Source organism: Botrytis cinerea, chromosome 8 (genome assembly GCF_000143535.2).
Source record: "Botrytis cinerea B05.10 chromosome 8, complete sequence".
In the NCBI taxonomy this organism is placed as follows: domain Eukaryota; kingdom Fungi; phylum Ascomycota; class Leotiomycetes; order Helotiales; family Sclerotiniaceae; genus Botrytis; species Botrytis cinerea.
In genome coordinates this window covers 1,149,930-1,169,885 of record NC_037317.1, presented here as the reverse complement: position 1 = coordinate 1,169,885, position 19,956 = coordinate 1,149,930, and the positions used below count along the sequence as shown (strand labels likewise).

At 44.8% G+C, this 19,956-nt stretch overlaps 6 protein-coding genes across 6 annotated transcripts; 3 read left to right on the top strand and 3 right to left on the bottom strand.

Moving 5' to 3' along the window:
- Positions 1-2,075, top strand: BCIN_08g03060 (hypothetical protein). Its single transcript, XM_001554629.2, has 3 exons — positions 1-238; positions 302-1,182; positions 1,248-2,075. The coding sequence occupies exons 1-3, from the start codon at positions 115-117 to the stop codon at positions 1,617-1,619; spliced, it is 1,377 nt and encodes a 458-aa protein (XP_001554679.1). The 5' UTR covers positions 1-114; the 3' UTR covers positions 1,620-2,075.
- A 16-nt stretch (positions 2,076-2,091) lies between these two features.
- BCIN_08g03050 (hypothetical protein) lies at positions 2,092-5,678 on the bottom strand. Its single transcript, XM_001554630.2, has 5 exons — positions 4,604-5,678; positions 3,614-4,410; positions 3,480-3,552; positions 3,189-3,429; positions 2,092-3,132 (listed from the first exon to the last, which is right to left on the bottom strand). The coding sequence occupies exons 1-5, from the start codon at positions 4,774-4,776 to the stop codon at positions 2,692-2,694; spliced, it is 1,725 nt and encodes a 574-aa protein (XP_001554680.2). The 5' UTR covers positions 4,777-5,678; the 3' UTR covers positions 2,092-2,691.
- A 1,054-nt stretch (positions 5,679-6,732) lies between these two features.
- BCIN_08g03040 (hypothetical protein) lies at positions 6,733-9,767 on the top strand. The gene has a single exon (XM_024694552.1). The coding sequence runs from the start codon at positions 8,399-8,401 to the stop codon at positions 9,620-9,622; it is 1,224 nt and encodes a 407-aa protein (XP_024550342.1). The 5' UTR covers positions 6,733-8,398; the 3' UTR covers positions 9,623-9,767.
- Positions 9,768-9,906: 139 nt separating this feature from the next.
- On the bottom strand, positions 9,907-14,313 carry Bcimh1. The gene is made up of 4 exons (XM_001554636.2): positions 14,081-14,313; positions 13,603-14,017; positions 10,238-13,550; positions 9,907-10,145 (listed from the first exon to the last, which is right to left on the bottom strand). The coding sequence occupies exons 1-4, from the start codon at positions 14,087-14,089 to the stop codon at positions 10,100-10,102; spliced, it is 3,783 nt and encodes a 1,260-aa protein (XP_001554686.2). The 5' UTR covers positions 14,090-14,313; the 3' UTR covers positions 9,907-10,099.
- A 493-nt stretch (positions 14,314-14,806) lies between these two features.
- On the top strand, positions 14,807-16,565 carry BCIN_08g03020 (hypothetical protein). Its single transcript, XM_024694551.1, has 3 exons — positions 14,807-15,177; positions 15,243-15,478; positions 15,534-16,565. The coding sequence occupies exons 1-3, from the start codon at positions 15,154-15,156 to the stop codon at positions 16,432-16,434; spliced, it is 1,161 nt and encodes a 386-aa protein (XP_024550341.1). The 5' UTR covers positions 14,807-15,153; the 3' UTR covers positions 16,435-16,565.
- A 22-nt stretch (positions 16,566-16,587) lies between these two features.
- BCIN_08g03010 (hypothetical protein) lies at positions 16,588-19,016 on the bottom strand. The gene has a single exon (XM_024694550.1). It carries the CDS (start codon positions 17,699-17,701, stop codon positions 16,634-16,636), a length of 1,068 nt encoding a protein of 355 aa, XP_024550340.1. The 5' UTR covers positions 17,702-19,016; the 3' UTR covers positions 16,588-16,633.
- Positions 19,017-19,956: the final 940 nt, after the last annotated feature.

Here is a 19,956-nt window from a genome sequence, read left to right as displayed (position 1 = left end):
GGAGCGCCGATTCTTTGTTTACTTTGGATTTTCTAAATGCCGTATCATCTCACTTCCCCAGATCTTCACGTTTGAGCTCCAAATTTTGCTATCAGCTAGCAAAGAAATAATACAATGTGGAGTAACACTTCAAGAAGGACGGGCGAAGGTCCTATGGACTTTGAATGGCAAGAGAAAGGTGGCCCTATGGACCCAAAATCACCCTTTCTACAATTCAAACCTTTACAGCTTGACAACAGTGAGTATCTTCACTTTCGTACCGTCGAACAAAAAGTTACATGCGTACTAATAAGGCAATTAGATTCTGCCAAACCGACCAATTCTTTCCTAGCACAGAATTCTACGCCAGCTCCAGCATTTCGAAATCCAGCATTCACAACACCCCGCAAACCATATAATTCAGATATATACTCCGAAGCTTCGGGAATCGAATCTTCACCCGGCGAAACTGCCGACGCAGAGGATACACCTGAGATTCCCAAAACCTCCAGCAAAACCATGACGGCCTTTTCATCAAATGCTTCTTCACGCAAACCGCTATTTGGCAAATATGGCACAAATTACAAAGGAACTAGTCCTGGCGCTCGTAGTGATTTGCGCAGAATGAAATTGGGAGGCCAACCTATAGCTAAAAAGCGAAAGCGTCAACATCGGGATGAACGAGAAGATGAAACGATGGGAATAGTGCGACATCATAGGAAGGGATCGGCTTCGGAATCAGAGAGTGAGTCGGGAGACTCAAGACCAAATAGTCGATCGACTGAAGGAAGGCAAGCGGGCAACAACCCAGGCTGGTTCTCCTCCTTCCTATCTGGTATCGAGTCGCGACCCAATCTTCCTAACATTCTCTCCTACTACGCTCAATTAACGCTCAATACTTTTGTCGTCGGACTAATAATGTTTGGGGTTTACACATTCTGGACTACAATCCGAAGCGACGTTGACCAAGCATCTCAAAAAGCCACCGCGGAAGTTCTATCGGAGATGGCCAATTGCGCAAAACAATACACAGAAAACAAATGTGAACCAAGCATGAGATTACCTGCTTTGGAAACTGTTTGTAACAACTGGGATGCTTGCATGTCTATGGACCCCAATGCTGTCGGAAGAGCTAGAATCAGTGCGAAAACATTCGCAGAGATTTTGGATAGTTTCATCCAGCCTATCAGCTATAAAGCCATGGTACGTTTACTCCTTCCTACATTCCCCCATCCCCTTTCTATCCACAAACTAACATCGACCTCTAGATCTTTGTAGCCCTGATCTTCACCCTCTCCATCGCCGTCAACAACATGGCCTTTGGAATGTTCCGATCCAAACCCCCCATCTTTCACCCCGAACCCCAATCCCATCCTCAGCAACATCTCCCCCAACACCCCAACTATTTCGGCCAACCAAATCCCTGGGGAATTCCCCAAACTCCCCAATCACATTTCGGTCCGTATGAGCCCTGGCCTACCGGAGCAGGAACTGCTCAAAGAGCATTGTTCCAGCGAAGCACTTTTGGAAACAGAGAGCGAGAGATGGAATTTAAAACCATCGAGAGGAGTCCGAGTAAGAACCGCGGGAGGAGTAAGGGGAGAAGTCCGAGTAAGGGGGATAGGAGATATTTGGAATAGTGTTCTACTTGGGCAATCAGGGGTAGCGAGATTAGATATGGCTTGGAATAGTTTCTTGATATTTTTGTGATAGGTACCTAGGCAGGCACGCTGGATGGGAAGGGAAAGGAAAGGCAAGGCAAGGAAAGAGGTCAGAATCCATGCATGCATGCATGGGTGGATGGGTGGTAATACATGAAGCAGGATCTTTACATCATCCTACCTAGATACCACAATAGCAGCCAGCACAGGAGTCAAGGAGTTGGGAGTCATGAACGAAGTAGTGGAATGCTAGCTTATGATAGATATCATTTCACTTTTCAGCGTATATGTATACGTATACTATACATAACAGCTAGTCTACCTGCTTCCTACTCTCTGGAGCTCGAACCACATGTTACATGCTGCATGTTACTACGTATTGTAAAGCACCTGCATACACAAGCTCACACATTCGAATAATCACATCACATCCCATTCTCGCCCAAAGACATATATATATAACCATCTATAAATCGTCCCATATATTTTTCTACCTACTGCCTTATACCTACTACCTACCTACCAATCAACTATCCCACCACAACCCAATAAGATATTCTCCACTCCACTCTCAAACCGATCGATCGATCATCATCACGTATCAATAGTATCTAGAGACAGTATCAAGACACGATAACCATTTCCTTCACATAAATTTCCTTTTCCATTCCTCCTAGTAATCCATTCGTTCTCCCTTTCCCAACCAACACCATCCATCCATCCATCCATCCATCCATCCATACAGACAAACATACCATAGCATCCTTTCCCATTCCCATCGTCATTCTCCATCATCTCATTTCATATCTCACTACTCATTCATACCAATATGTGAAAAAAAAAAAAAGTCGTGGTTCGTGATACCATACTACATGCATGACAAATGGCACCGCCCCATCCCGTCCACACCCTAGACTTTAATTGCGTGAATCCAATCCCATAAGATGACCACCAACAGATGACCCATCACCCAACCCACCCCAATCATCTGCGCCTGAGTTTCATGAGAAAGGAATCCTTACACTCTATCATTCTCGAATATCGCTAGTTCTTATCTCTTCCTGACCTCATATGCCCAACCTTCGATTCCTTCGCCCTTGCTCCCTACTTCCAAACCCTCAATCTTCACCCCTTTCATGCCCGCCGTGTCTTCCAACCACGGTGCACCCGCCATTCCTCCGGCATTTGCCCTCTTCTCTGGTGTCAACTCCAACATCGGAGTTAAAAATTCTGCAATTCTCTTCGCTTCATCTTCTTTAAAATGGTATTTTTCTTTCAACACATCTGGTAAGGCCCAATGTCGTAATCGGTGAATATTTCGTAATTCGCCCTTTCGGTTAAAAATTTCTTGTGACCATTTGCCAGATAAACAAAGGGATTTGGGAAAGGGTCCCAGGAGTTCGATTATTTGAGCAATGTGATCATCATCTTTGCCATATTTGGTCCCGGATTGAGGATCGAAAAGATAATCACCAGTGATAAGTTCGAAGACCTGATGATTGCAAAATTTAGCTATAGTGTTGGGAAAGGGGAAGTGCATCAATATACCATAGCAGCCATGCTCCAAACATCTGTAGAAGCACCCCATTTGGAGCCCAATATGACTTCTGGTGATCGATATTGCCTTGTTTGAATGTCATTTGTAAAGTGATGTCCAGTCCAGCAAGCATTTCCCAGATCGGCAATTTTGACTGATATTATATCGAATTGATTTGCATCTTCTGCCTTTTTCTTCTCGCCCGAATTTTTGTCGAGTGATATGCCAGAGACCTTATCTGTAAGAATATCGCTAGAATCAAGTTAGAAGCGGTATGTGATGGCATGAAGGTAGCTACTTACGCAGTCTTTTCCCTTGTTCCGTGGTTCTCCTCGTCTGCCTTTTCTTTTTGGGGCGAAGAATTGTTAGAACGACCTATGGCACCAACCGTTAGAATACTGTCCACTGCCAGGGATTTCCGATGGAGTATATTTACTATTGTTTAGCATTTCGTTTATACTTCCATGGGAACCTGGATTACTGCCAGGAAACCTCATCAAATCTGCGTGGTTGAAGCTAGCATTCAGTGGACTTGGTAAAGGTTGACTTCCAGTAATAAGGGTTCGCCGTCTCCTTCGGCCATTTCTGTTATCTTCCTTGTCCTTGCTCGTGTCCTCCTTGACGAATGTTTTGACGATCTGTTCCACATCACCAATTTCTATCAGGACGTTCTCAGGCTTCAAATCTGTATGTATAATGCCACACTCCCTATGTAGATAATCCAGACCCAACAAAACTTGTTTTGTAATTTGTTTAACAAGAGGCATGGGGATTCCGCGGTGGTTCCATCTTTTGATCAAACCCAACAGATTCTCTCCCAGAACCTCAAAGACCATACACACATGCGTGCCATTTGGACCTTTGTGTTCAAAAGAATCCAACAGACTAACGACATGCTTTCGACCTGGATGATCTGGCTTAGCACCAACGATCTTATTGAGTAATTTGATTTCGTCTATGGCGGTTTCCGTGTAATGCGCTGCCGATCGTACAACCTTCAGAGCAACATGTTTCTGAGTGACGTTGTCTTTGGAAAGCCATACTGTTGAGAAATGGCCCCATCCTAACTTTCGAACCACGGTGTATTTGCCATCTTTGAAGTTTTCACCCACTTGGACGGGGTGATAGCCTCCTTTGCAGTAATCTTCAGAGTCTTCCTCGTCGGCAGTCGTCTCCGCAGCGTCTTCTCTCGAGGAAGACGATGATGGATCGCGATTTGTTCCCGAAGCCGATCTATTTCCATCATCGATTTTAGTTAGCAAATTTTGAAGCATTGAACTCATCATCTTGAATGAATACAAGTGAAGTGCAGCATTTTTGCGCGACCTTGTTGGAGGGGGAGGGTGGTTTATATTTCGAGGCGCTGCATCTTAAACACAGAAGGAGGGTTGGAAGGTCAGAAAGTGGGACATTTTGGGTGACTTACCCTGCACGGGCTTGAACAGAAGCCATTTTGGAAGATTCAGAGTCTTGCTCGGTTGTGATGATTGGCTTTAATGAATCTTTCTTTCTTTTTTTCATAGCATGCGCATTTGAATTTTTAGTTATAGATTCTTTCGCTTTAGCAATTGCAGACGCCTTTATCCGATCTCCGTTCATTATTCGGTTGTGGGTTGGTGGTGGTGGTTAGATGGTGGGTTAGTGTGGAATGGGTGGTGTGTGTATTGGGTGGGTGGTGTGTATTGGTGAATTGTTCTGCAGCGGATTGACGGACTGACTGACGGACTGACGGACTGACGGATTGACGGGCTGAGTGACTGACTGACTGCTCTTGTTGATGGAGAAGGGGAGAGGATTCGGATTGGAAATGGGTGTGGATGGTAGATGGTCAAAGGGTACTGGTATTGATATTTGGTATTGGCATTTATTAGCTGGGTTGGTGGAGTTGATTGTGAGTGGATTTGAGTGGAGGTGGGTGGTGGGTGGTGGGTGGTGGGTGGTGGGTGAGAGGGAAGAGGTGAGAGGGAAGAGGAAAGAGATAGTCGGTAGGAGGTGAAGAAGTGAATGGGATAGATAGATGTAAGAGTGTATGAATGATATGATGTATGGTGATAGGCGTAGCAGTCGTGATAAGTATAGACTGCTAGCAAAGTGTAGATAAGTAGATCGATGTAAACCTTTCCCCCGAGCGTGTAGCGAGTTGGCCAGTCTTGGATTTTTTTTATTTACGGGTGGTGGAGGAGGTGGAGGTGGAGAAGGAGAAGGAGAAGGAGAAGGGAGTTGGTGGTGGCGGCAGTAGCAGTAGTAGCAATAGCAGTAGCAATAGCAATACCAATACCAATAGCAATACCAATACCAGTAGCAGCAATAGCAACCGCAACTTGATACTCGAGTAATATAAGAGGCCGACGAGGAGGAGGACTCCCAGCAAGTGGGTAGTCAAATTTTAACTTGCCTGCTTACTTGCGTGCTTGCTTTGCTCTCATTTGCATTATGACGAATTGATAGGAGGGCGCTTCGACCCAAAATAACAATAAAGTTAAGTCGATTCCTGTCTATCCATGTACTTGCTATTATTACTTGCTTGTGCCCAGCGTGCCCAGATGGTTTGATGATTGGATCTTCTCCAATATTTGCCTCTTTGGCAAAAGGTGAGAGATGGTGATAGGTTGCAGGTGGGTGAGCGAGCATCTAAATCTCAGGCTGGATCTTTTCAAGTGACGATATGTAATGTCTCTATCTCCTATACCTCCTGTACCTCCTATACCTCCTACACCTCCTATTGGATCGAATGCAACGAGAGAGAGTAGTGGGGAGTGAGTGGGGAGTGAGTGGGAATTTGCAACGGCCAAACAAGAATGCAACACCATCTAGGTATTTTATCTGGGGTTTAAATGTACACATCTATATGCATACATCAATCGTACCGTGAGGAATAGTCACGTATAATAAGGATTGGACGAGATGGGCAAGTGAGGGGAGCGATATGAAATGGTAGGAAAGAATTGAAACATAACATGGCCAAGTAGAGAAACAAGAATTAAGCAATCATATAGTTATCCTGACCGTATACATCAATATTTCGGTGTGTCAAATTATGGAGAAATGCAAATCAATTGAATGGGTCAAGCTGAAGAGGCACAGAGAATTACGAGGCAGTGAGAAGGAGGCTGAATGGAAGGAGAGAGAGAAGAAGAAGCATGATGTGATGATGCGCGAGAGATAAAAGGAAAAGCTCACAATGAGAACAGAGCATGAAGGTTACTATACTGTCCTAGATTGTCTAAAACCTGTAAAGTTGTCTAGATTCAAACTAAAATGGGATCTAGATTGAATAGCACGAACGGAGCGTTTTAGGTCAATTCTGATTCTGATATCATTGAGTTGAGTTCATCCACCCACTCATTCATCCGGTATGGTAAAGGGGTCTCGGGAGCGCCATCTTGGAGGGGAGAGGCAACGAGGGAAGGAGGGGTAACAAATGAATTATCAATTTTAGATGTTGATCTACCTCGTGCTACTTACTACTCTCCTCACACTGCTAGCACGGTCTAGATGATAATCTTCTTCATGTCTGGATAGTAATCATAATCCTCGTCTACCTACCATGTACGCGGCCTTTCAAATAAAGATAAAGACGCCAATAACTTATCTAATTCTTTTCATCTCGAGTTTCAATATGTAAATACGAAGATCCAAGTACAAGATACTGCAAATGTGAATCCTATACTTTTACACTACACTTCCATTAGTACTAGCGAGAACGTACCCCTCACACCTACTCCGTACACTCTATCTACGCTCTACACTCAACACCCACTCATCGTTCGTCCAATGTCCAATATTGTAGAATCCAAGTCGATCAAAATAATTCATCGCATCGCTCCATCTCCTCTGGACCCTTTCACGTGAAGACTTATGATATATATCAGCATCCATTGCAGCTACACACCACATCGAAGCATCCATCCTCACAAAGGAAAACCGCCATCGATGCTGTCACTGCATCGTATCCTTGTTCCAATGCCCATCAATTTCCAAGCCACACCAGGAACCTCACCGATTCCGGACTCCTTCTCAATCCTTCCCGATCCTTCAATTATTTGACATGTGCATCTCTCGAATAAACCACCATATCATAACCAAAAGCAAAAAAAAAAAAAAAAAAAAAAAAGCATCACACCTTTCGATGATGAATCCTGAATCCAAAGCCTTGCCCCTCATATCTCACATCCGAGGAGGGGCAATCCAAGACATACCCAGCCCCGTGCTGAGAAAATGTCGAAAAAGCAAATAAGTAAACAAATGCATGGCCACAAAAACAACCACCTCTTCCACGTCCAGTTCGGAATGCGAAAACGTGCGGAAAAGCGTGGACTACAGCTTTTGCCGCATCGCATCGCATCGCATTATTTGGCAAGATGTTAGGAACGAAAGTACACGACCGACTTTCTACCATCTATAGCTAGGCGTGACGTGACGTGAAAAATTTCACAATCCCGATGTCATTTCTTCCCAATGAGGATATCCGGGGGGGTTTTGGGCCTGTTTGGTGATTGATTTTTAGACATGTTTTAGGCGGTTAGAAATCCCATGAGTGTGGCCATTCGAAATCAGAATCATCCAAATCGATTCCAGCACGCACTGACAAGGGCCATCTTGCATTTGAAAGTCACTCATGACCAAAAGACGATTCGAACGATTCGAACGATTCGAACCTCTCCCGTAAGTCAGGAGGTCAGTTGAATATGAGAAATTTATATCCAGCTCTGTTTGGGCAACAAGTATCAGAACCCAATCATAGACCCGAGCAGCTTATATCCACGGTTATTTCTCGGCCGGACATAAGATACCGATATCTTGCTTCTTGAAGTCCTCAAGCACTATCTGATCCAAGCTCGCTTCATCTCGGTGTCATTGTCCCTGCAAGTCCTTCTACGTGCACAAGCTAGCTAGATCGGTTCCGTGGATTAAAACGGGACCGACTCTATGTCGACGGCACCGATTTGTTATCGTTCCAATACGGATTCAGCAAATGTGCAGCAGGCAACAGAGATGTCTATCCGAGGAGCAATTCTGCCTTGATGTTGGAACGTAGGAAGAGTACAAATACTGTCAATGCCAGCTTCTTCTACTTCTTAAATCTATCATCATCTCATTCAAACTTTGAGTGATTGCTGTCGGTTTCCTCATCATTGTGATTTGCAGTGCTAAAATTGACAATACATTAACCTCCATCACAAACACCTCTTTCGTCAAGCATATGCATCCCGACTCCAGAATGTCACAACCCAAAGTCCTGATAGCAGGAGCAGGCCTCGGCGGTCTCTGTCTAGCTCAAGGCCTCAAAAAAGCCGGCATAGATTTCCACGTCTACGAGCGAGACCACGCATCAGATTACAGATTGCAAGGCTATCGAATCCGGATCCACTCCGAAGGCACTGATGCTCTACAGCAATGTCTACCCCGTGACATCTACCAGCTATTCGAAGACACATGCGCCGAAACGCGTCTCGGGCCCGGCGCCCAAGCCGATCCTCAGACGGGCGAGATCCTCCCTCCTCAACCCCAACAACAGGGCAAGGGACCCCCTCCCATGTTCCGAAATGCTCGCACGGTTGACCGTCGCGTCTTGCGCGATGTCCTCTTGACCGGATTGCAAAATCACGTTTCGTTCGGAAAGGAATTTTCTCACTATACTACAAATAGTATTGACTCCATCACCATCACCTTCTCAGACCACACCTCTGCAACCGGTACTCTCCTCGTCGGCGCCGATGGCGTCCACTCCCGCGTTCGGAAACAATTCCTTCCATCCCACGTTCCCCTCGACACAGGTGGTCGTATCATCTATGGCAAAACTCCTCTCTCCCCCGACCTCACAGCTACATTCCCATCCGCAATGCTCAAAGGCATGTCTATAATCCGCGATCCCGACGGTCCAATCCCATCCATCACCCTCCTCGAACCCATCACATTCAACCCTCCCACCACCACCACCTCCTCCTCCGATCCCCATCCCCATCCCGATCCCGTCACCCTCTCAACCCCATACATATACTGGGTAACCACAACCCAAGAAATCGATCTCGCCCCCCTCGCCCTCTCCACTTCCTCCCCCCACACCCTCTCCCTCTCCCTAACCACCCACTTCCACCCCACCCTGCACCCACTCTTCCACCAGCAAACCCCCACCCTCACCTCTCTCCTCCCCATTTCCACGCACCCCTCTCCCCTCCCCTCCTGGCCCAGCACCCCCACCATCACGCTCCTCGGCGACGCTGCCCACGCCATGCCTCCCACCGGCGCATCCGGTTGCGTAACTGCGCTGCGCGATGCGGGAAACCTCGTGCGGTTACTTGAGGAAAGGGGCGCGAAAGATGGTATCGAAATGTATGAAGAGGAGATGAGGGAATATGGGAGCGCGACGATTGAGAGGAGTTTAGAGGCGGCGGTTAAGATGTTTGGGTTTAAGGCGAGAGAGGAGTGGAGGAATGTGGAATAGGGGGGTTGGTTGAGCGTTTAGTATTTATTATTAGTGGGAAGGGATGTGTATTTGTGTAATTTGTATAATATGTATGTATGTATGCGTGTAGCGACCATAGAAATACTCTGAATACTAGGGTACTACACCAACACAATGATATACAACGTTGATTTCTCTCTCTCTCTCTCTCTCTCTTCCTTTCTCCCCTTCTTTCTATCCTCATAATCATCCAAGAAACTCCCGTTCTGGAAATTCATCTCATCTCATCTCCTCATCCCCCCAAAAGAATACTCCCTCCCCCCTGCTATTCTCAACACCCAATAACCAACTCTACCACACAATTCCAACCCTACTTCCCCAAACCTCCCTCTAATATACAAATCTTCATTTAAAAAATACCACTTCCTCAAAGTCATACCGAAATCATAACTTCACCAGTGCTTCCTTCTACCTCCATTCCAGCGCCAACCTACCAACCCATCAAATCAAACCAACTCACCTCCAAGTCGCAATCGCCGCAATCCAATCTTCCTGATCCTTTCTACAGTTCAATAAATTAGTAAATAATCCTCTAAACTCCAAATAAAGAATTCATTACTAGAAAGTAAAAGAGGTAGTAGGGGTTAAACATACTTTTCCAATTGTAACAATGATGCCAGAATCGTCGTGATCAAATCCGTCTGTATCTTTTTATTCTTTTCCATTAAAAACTTTAACAAAACCGCCTTTGTATATTTGACGTCTGTCTGTGTGGCGCCAGCATCTTTCCTGCCATTGGCCGGACTCTTGGATCTTCCAGACTCAATACTTGTTCTCGAAGAGCCGTCATTTAATCTGGATGTTTTCATCTGTAATAACTTGACTTCTTTTTGAAGTTTCTCATATCGTTGGTTTGCGTCCTCGAGAAGCTTTCCGGTATCCGCCTTCTGTTTCTCGGCCGCACGTAGTTGTTTTTCGGTACTGTTCAAAGTATTCTGGAGTTCGCTCATTGCCAAGCGTGTCTCCTCAGCTTCCTGGGATGACTTCTCGGCTAAACTTTCAAATTCATCACGGCGTCTCTTGAGCTCCTTTTGTGATTGCTCAAATTCATCTCGGTCATCAGTTGCTCGCTTAATATCTCGCTCGTAATCTCTGATCTTGGTCTTGAGTTCATCTACTTCTCGAGATCTGCGACGAGCATTGGTGCTGGCTTCATCTTCTGCTCGATCGCGTTCTTCTCTCATTTCCCGAACCCTGGCTTCAGCTTTTCCCTTCTCCTCTTTCTCAACGGCCATGAGTCTACGAATAGTCTCACACTCTCGAACTCGGTCATTTAGATTTCTTTGGGCGTCACCGAGCTCTTCTTCGAGACTCTCTGCTTCTTCTCTTTTCTGCTTCAACTGTGCAATCAGCTCTGCTTCTTGACTTTTCAAGCTATCAAGCATTCCTTGCACGTTCTTATATTCAGAACCTCTTATTTCGACCACCTCGCGAAGCTCTTTATTCTCAGTGGATAGTTTTGAAACCTGTCCTTCGAGATCTTGAACACGAGTGCGTAACTTTCCGGTTTCTTCTTGGACTTTGGATAGTTCCCCCCTAGCTTTTTCACCTGAAGCTGCCAACTGAACCTTTGCAGCCTCGGACATTCGTAGATCACGACGTGCGGTGGAAACTTCATTCTCGGCTCGAAGTCGGCCATTCGTCTCTTGAACAACCTTCTCATTCAAAGATCGGATCTCATCGTCTTTCTCGGATATCTGCTTCTTGAAGCTAGTAACTTCACCCTTCAAATCCTTCTCGAGTGCTTCTAGCCTTCTCAGTTCAGAAGTACGGGTGTTCAACTCGTCCTTGGTACTCTTCAATGTTGCATTCTCGGCGCGCAAAGTCTTCATTTCGGGTTGAGCACTTTCTAGGATTTGTTTCAAATCCGTAATCTCCTTATAACGTGATGTGGCCAATTGCTCGGAGGCACCAAGATCCTTTTTCATCGTGCTGAACTTTGACTCTAATTCTTCACACTCGGATGTTTTCTTCTTGAGGTCTTCCTCTAACTTGACCAAAGTCTTTTTGTGGCTTTCAACTTCGGATCCCAAGCTGCCAACCTTTTCTTCGAAAGCAATCTTTTCTTCTTGTAGTTTGCCCGAGGCGTCTTTGTGACTTTCAATTTCAGAATTTAGGTTGGCTGAAGCCGTCTTGTGAGTTTCGATTTCAGATTCTAACCTCCCAACCTTTTCTTCAAGGGCAGTCTTCTCTTCTTCCAACTTAGTCAGTTTTTCTTCAGCCGCAACGTTGGAATCGGCCTGGACTTGTAGCTTAGACTCTACTATGGCAAGCTGCTCTTTTAGAGCAGTTTTCTCTTTTTCCATTTCGTCTGAAGCTGTCTTTCCATTTTCTTGACTCTGTATCTCAGCCTCTAACTTGTTGGCCTTCTCTTCAAGATCAGATTTCTCTGTCTGAAGTTCCTTGATTCTGTCCTTAGCGACTACACATTCTTGACCAATGAGAAGTAAATTATCCTGAAGATCTTCAATCTCCTCCCTGAGATCATCCTCTGTCTTGCGCTTGACTTGTAATTTCTCTATTTGCTTGTCCTTGTCAGCAATCTCAGTTTGGAGTTTGTTGATTTCAGCTTGCAAGATAGTAGCATCAACATCAGGTACCTTTGCAGAGACAGAGGCAGGTTCTTGATTAGCAGAGGTAGTAGCAGGTTTCTTCGCCTTCTTCTTGGCCTTCTTCCTACTGGATGCAGAAGGTGCTGGTGTCGAGGCTGTGACTGGCTCGGGTGAAGGAACCTCTTCATTTGCTGGGGGTGCTTCCTCGTTGGATTTCATTACTTCAATCTCATTCTCAAGCTCTTCCACGCGCTTAGTTTTGAGATCCCTTGATTTGGTAAGCTCTTCAATTTGTGCATCGAGATCCTTCTTCTGTTGTTCAGCTTCTTTTCGAATATCAGATTGAGACTTTAACTCTTTCTTCTTGGATTCATTGAGTTGGTTGATCTGATTGTTGAGGAGCTTAATTTGATTTTCGGCATCTTTACGGGCATCCGACTCGGACTTGAGGGTTTTCTCTGCCTTGGAAGTTTGATCTTTGAGTTTCGATTGGAGAACTGAATAACTATCCGAGCTCAGCTTCTTTTGTTTTTCCAAGGTCTCCTCAAGTTTGGCTTTTTCTGTTTCCGCAGATATCAATTTACTCATTGTTTCTGATTGCTCTCCCTTCTGAGTTTCCAACGCCTTCTTAGCTTCGGCGAGCTGTTTTTCAGCGCTTTGCAATTTGTCTAGACTCTCCGAATGCTCTTTCTGTTCAGCTTCCGAGGACTTCTTGGCTTCGGCGAGCTGGTTCTCGGTTGCTTGTACCTTATCACTAAGTTTTTTAATCTCTCCCTCCTTGACATCTAATTGTTCTTGGCGGGATTGGGCAAGTCCGGCAGCCTCCTTGACCTCTTTGATAGAATTATTCAACTCGAGCTTTACTTTTTCCAGATCTTTCGTTAGCCCTGAAGCCAATTCTCTAGCAGCGGAAAGGTCCTTTTCTGATGAAGATAATTTTGATTTTAAGTCGTCGATCTCTGCTGCCTTAGCTTTGATCTCCGATTGTAATTTTGGCAGTTCATCGTCGTGCGACGAAACTTCTTTGGCATTCTTCCCTGGGGTTTCCGTGGGATCCGTAGCGGAACTTTCGCCGCCAATAGTAGAAGCGTTTCGAAGCGATGTGAGTTCTTCCTGAAGACTAGCATTTTGCTCTCCAGACTCCAGGTACTTCTTTTTATGAACATTGCAATCTGCAGTTACACGCGCAAGTTCCTCCTTCACCAACCTGCCTTCTTCTTTCTGTGCATTGAGATATCCAGCCAACAAATCAGGTTCTTGAATGGAGCCGATAGGTGTATACTCTTTGAGGATTTTTTCGAAAGGTTCAATAAACTTATTACGCGCATGTGCAGTTCGATAAGAATCGAGGAGAACTATGATATGGCATTAATAATCGTAGACTGAAACCATATGAATGAAACACACTCTTATATTGACCCTCAATCTTTTCCAGCTTTCGCAGCTTTCTTTCAACTTCTATTGATGAAAGCTCAGCAGAGGCTCTTGGAGTGGCATTTGTAGTCTTTTCGCTGCCATTGGTAGCAGGAGAACTGCCGCCCGACTGCTTATTCGCATCTCCCGCCATAGTCCCAATTCGAGTTGAGGGTTCAGAATCGTCTTCAATTACAAAAGTAGATTCAAACTCTGCCGGATCTGGGTCTCTGCCACCTATCTCATTATCGTCCTTTGGCCTTGGCTTTCGTGGCTTTCTTGAAGGGGATTCGTTGGCGGATCGTCTCGAGGTTGAGGATGTAGAGGCAGATCTTTGAAGATTGGGATTGGTTGCGCTCAATCGTGCCTTTTCTTCTTCGATACGAGTATCTATTTGAGCTTTAAGTCTCTTTTGAATTCGTCAGCTAATTTATCTGCAAGGTTGCGGTCCATATTTAAAGAGTGAACTTACCTGGAACATTCTTTCCACATATGGTGGGTTGAGGGAGTCTTTACTTTTTTAGACAATTAATAAATTATTGTAAGGTTATAAGAGGACTTTGGACACAAGTGAATTCGTGAAGCATTAATGATCATAATCAGCCGCTTGGAAGGGAATGGTATTGCATGAGAATTGAGCAGAAAGTGAAGATATAATAATGTTAACAATGGCAATAATAATACTTGTCAACTTCTAAAACTACCTAGGTACATGAGAGACAGATGATGGTCGTAAAGGACAAAGCGAGAACCTCATAGCCGCATCGCCTCATAGCCTTACAGCACAGCACGTACAATGCTCACGACTAATAAGACTGAACCTCTTCTTACCCCGTATCTATACCCCTACCTTGGATGCTTTTTGCATACAGAGTAGGTACAGCTAGGTTGGCACCCAGGTATATATGGATATATGGATATATGGATACATGGGCCAGAAACGTACCTCAATACGAGTCCTTGGTGCGTCCGCTCAAAGAGGCAATGATAATGCTTGCAATACTCTCTAGAGCCCTTGGGTAAGTTTGGTGCAATTTGGTGCCATGTCGAATGCTTCGAAATGCTTCTAATGCCCGTAATAATTACCCACGAGTGCATGTTTTATAGGGGTGTCACGGCCCGACGGGGCTCGGCAGACTCCATACCCCCTAGCAGTAGAAGGGAGCTTTAACCAAATCCGTGGACACTTTACCCCTTCGAAGCCCCTCTCGCGTTCCTGAGGTTGCGATCCCGAGTAGGGTAAGGAGTACTATATATATCGTATGGATGTATATATACCTGCTGGGTGCGTGTAGCAATTGGGTTGACTGGATTGATTAGCTTTCCGTCCATCCAATCACCGAAATTGCCTTGTCCTAGGAGTCAGCAGCTTGCTAGCTTAGCTGCCAAAAGTGACGAAGCTATTACCTTGGAAATCTATCCCCTCCCACCAAGAACACTCTCGTTCCTTTCATCTACCGTTTCCCTGCCTATTGATGTGAACGTCAATATGAGGTGACACACAACTCCTATTACGATCATCAAATTCCGAAAGCGTACTTTAAAATGGTTTCACTGTGGCCCTGGAAGGTATGCGATGTTTCCTCTTGAACTTGTCCGTTTAGGCCGTCCACTAACCTGAATCTTATTCGTAGCGCGAGGATAATTCTCCTGCCTCCTTTGAAAAAACACTGTCCGCGTTGGCAGAGAAGATTTCGAAATCACAGTCACAGCTAGATTCTCGGAGACTTCGTGGCAGACGTGTGAAAGCATTATGGACATTATATTCGAGTTTTGCATACATGGTGGTGTTCGTCATAGCACTTTTAGTGATCGGCTGGAAGGATTTGACAGTCTTGGAGTACACTGGTCTTGCGGGAAGCCCCTTGATGTTAGTACCACCAAAGAAACGTATTATCTTGATCATATACTGATTTAGTCATTAGAATCTATCTCATTCGAAGTGGCATTACGAGATATTATGAATACAGGGTTGAATCCATCGCGCGTCGTCTGGAGGAACAACAAGCTGAGAGAACAAAAACCATCGACAAATTAAAGGCTGCCACGAAATATAACACCACACAAGAGCTTCTAGAGAAATATGGTGGCGCTCCACCCAAACCTCCTGCACCGAAGAGAACTGCATCTGTGAAAAAGACTCCAAAGAATAAAGATGCGCAACCCCCACGAACAAGCATGGGCCCACCTGCGACAGCAAATATACCCCGCCCTAACCAAATTCCGAGTCAACCTTCTACCCCTCAACCACTTGGTAGCAGGACCCCTCCTTCATTTATCGCTCCATCTCCATCGCCTATTGCTCCTCGAAGTGAGCCAGGCCCTGCTGAATTTGCACCAAATGCATTTTCGGGTCCATCTCAATATGCACAAGGTCAATATGCTCAGAGTGGAGAGTTTGTCGCTGAAGGACACTGGTACGATCGAGTATTAGATTTGTTGTTGGGCGAGGATGAGACACATCCAAAGAATCGCATGGCGTTGATATGCAAAAACTGTCGACTTGTCAATGGTCAAGCACCACCTGGTACAAAATCCCTGGCAGATTTAGGGAAGTGGAGATGCTTTGGTTGTCGGACCTTGAATGGGGAGGAAGATGAAGCTGCAAAGGCCGTACAAGAAATGAAGGAAAAGATCCAGGATACCAACGTAAAGGAAGAAACCCATTCTGAGCTCGAAGATAGAAGTACAGAGGATCCTGAAGATACACCTGGGAGTGAGGATATTGATCACGATGATATCAAGAATGAAGAGGAGTCGGAGGAAGAAAAGGTCGAGGTCAAACCAAAACGGGGACGGCCCAAATCAACCCGCAAAAAAGTCTAACTTGTGGCAATTGATCTTATTTCACTATGAGCTATCTACAGGCCATATCATATCCTTGATTCCCTTTTGTACCTTATCCATCAGATGGCAATTTGCCGTCCCAAAATTCATTATCACTTTATTTTTAGCCAATTAGTACCATGATCATCGAGTTGTGATAATCCATAATTCAGTAACCTTTGCTGAATTCTTCCCAAAACTATAAATTACTCTCTTCGTCCTTGTTCATTCTCCGCGAGTTCTCTCCCCTAGCTGAGAATCTTCCACTTCCACTAGGAGAAGAGAATCCCTTGCGGTTGACAAAGGAAGATTGATACTTCGGAATATAAGGTGGAATTGATGGTCCAAACTGTATAGTATCCATCACGGCATCCTCAGCCTCGGTCTCGCGTCTCTCCCTCTCCTCCTTCTCCCTAGCCTCTCTTGCGATACGCTCTCGCAACTCTTGTTCCGTGGCTGTCAACGGACGTTGGAATGCGAACCCATCACTCTCGAAATGCTGTGGTGTATAACCGGGTGTACGATTCGGACGAGGTTGTTTCGTTACAGACTTCTTGTTCTCCGCTCCACTGCGTCCGCCTTTCAAGCCCATATATTGTGCAACGTTTCCCCATTCCATATATTTCGCGGCATTTCTCCACGGCTTCAACGACGCGCTTACAGTGCCATAATCAGGATTGGGAGCGGTGCTAGAAACACTCTGTCGTGCAAAAGTACTTTCCGCCAATGTTGGTTCGAGGTATTCGCTACCTTCTAGATCATCGGCTGACATTCTCATCGAACTAGATGGGCTTGAGGTAGATAGATTGACCGGGTTGGAAGAAGCAGCGATGGGATACACTGGTCTTGGTACGGGTCTCAAGACTCGTCTTGGAGAATCAGAAGAAAGAACCGAGACTTGCATTCGCTCCATACTTGGAGCTCGTCTCGATCTTTGGCTCGATTTGTGTCTTTCTAATCTGGGAGGAAGTATACCGAAATCTTGCATCTGATCTCTGCTGGAAATTCGTCGTGGTTCTCGTAGGGGCTCTCGTGATGTACGTCGAGTGCGTGGTTCACGTCGCGATTCTGGTTCTGGCGATCGAAGAAAATCAACAGGTACCTCCATCTTCTCCATGCTGGGCATTCGTCTGGATCTTCGACTTGCTGTTGCCGTTTTTCTAGAGATATCTCTAGGAGCGTCTAGAGATTCTTTCCCCGCTGCCGATTTGGATTCGGCCAATCTCTCACTTTCCTCCATGAACTTGCTGCGATAATTGCGAAACATGGCTACTTTTACGATCGACAATATGCTATAAAGCTCGAAAGATCGCACAGTTGTACCGCGTAGGAGCTTTGAGAGGGTGGTGTGCTTGTTTGAAGGTGCTTGCTGCTTGAGCTTCTTCTTTAAGAGATATTGCACCGTATCTAAGTAGAATACAGTACTTGTATTTCTTCTTCAACACTTTTATTCTCTCAAAACAATGAATTGTCTAGAAAAATAGGCAGATCTGGCATTCACAATCACAATCCAATCCAATCCAATCCAATCAGTATCTGAAAAAAAAATGTTCTTAATGATCAATCTAAAGTCTTTGAAAAAATACCAAAACGTCTCTTTGATCGATCAAATGCTTTCTGCAGTATAGTGGTAGAGGCAAGTTCATCGTTTTCTTCTTGGATTTATAGTTTATATGCTTAATATTGCTATGAATGTCTGGAATTGTCATTGTGGTCATTATTGTAATATCTAGGTTTGAATAATTGTTAATTTTCCTTTTTTTTTTTTCTTTTTTTTTGGTTTGGGGATCTCGAAGCGAGAGTGGAAAAGGGGTGAATTAATTGTGTTGAATTGAATTGAATTGAATTGAATTGGGCTGGGCTGGGTTGTTAGGGTGGAATTCTCATTTAGATGGGATTTGGGAAATGGTGAGTGATTGATTGATTGACTGATTCGCTATTGGGTGGTTATTAGGGATGTTGGATCTGGGTAGTTTTGGGAGTTGTAGAGGGTAGGAGAGACGGTTGTTGGGGTTTTGGTTTATTAGCTTGGTTGGGTTTGGTTTATTGGTTTGGGTGGGAATTTGTAATGGGACTTTGATGTTTAGGAAACTTTGGAGGGTTTGGAGGATTTGGATGATCTGGATAGTGTGAAGGGATATAAAGTGGAAAGTGAATTGTGCATCTTGGCCGACAGGGAAATGTGGTTGGTTCATGGAAGTGAAACGTGTTGTGCTGTGATGTGGTGTGACTTTGTTCGTGGTGGTTTGGTGATTATGAAGATGAAGATTAAGATGAAGGTGAGGGAGAGGAAGATTTGTGGATGGGCTGGAAGTGAGTGGGAAGGTGAGGGACTGTGAATGTGAAGATCAGTATGTGGTTATGGTTTGAGAATCTTTTGAATGATGAGATAGTGTAATGGTGAAATGCTAAGAAAAGTGAAGGACTCTGAATGAATACAAGGTACATGGAGTCATTTTACACAGAGACATTATTGGAATAGATCTTTTGTCTAGCTAGTATTAGTAATAACATAGGTAAGCTATAAATCCCGGGTCAGTTTGGGATGCACACTTTATTGGTTCTACCTACTCAAGCTACTCAAGAAAGCAGATGAGCAGTTTTTTCATGCAAGAATTACTTGAATAATGAAATTACATTGCCATTTCTAACACTGCAAGTACTTCTGCTTCTCTTTGACATTAGTGCAGGAGAAATAATGATCTTTACCCCATATTCATTCAAAGGCATCTAGATTCCTCTCATTCTGTCTCGAAATACCTGCATTCATTCCAAACACACCCAGCATCGTCGTTATTGCACTCCATGAGAAGCTCTTCCTCCTCATCCACCAAGATCGCTTATCTCAACCTCGCATTCCCTTGCTTTCTCTACGATTTATGCTTCCCTGCTTGCACTCCCTACTTCTTTTCCTTCTTGGCGTTCTCATACTCCGCCCAAAGTCTGTTAACTTCCCTCTTACCTGGAGAATGCAGACTCGTGATTGTTCGATTCCTCATTCCAGACATCTCCATCTCTTTAAATTTTATAGAATCGATAACATCGTTTGCTTCTTTATTTTCTTGTCGTCTTTTCTCTTCTCTTTCGCTACCGGATATTAAAGAAATCCCGGGAATCTTATGTTTGGGTGTTGTTGATGTTGATGCTGATTGTGTTGGTAGGTCGGTTTGGGTGGGCTTTCTTGGGGGTTTGGTTGCAGATTTCTGAGACTTTCTGTCTGAGGTCATGTTGGTTGAAGGATTAGATATGTAGTGTATGGCGTGGAATCATGCAGTTTATTATAGATATCTGTGGAACGTTTGCCGAACAGTAATCCAGTATGCAGGTCTCTTATATATTCCTCTCATCACAATTATAGAGACGTACATGTTTTGGGCGGCCCAAACTTCAACCCCAGCGTTTCGAATCATGAGATGATACGCTCGTACGAATGGCTTATTATAATCTTGGTGGCCATGTTCATGGCTGGTTGGAGTTCGATTGTTGAAGTTTTCTTGTAGATTACGTATTATTCATGGCACC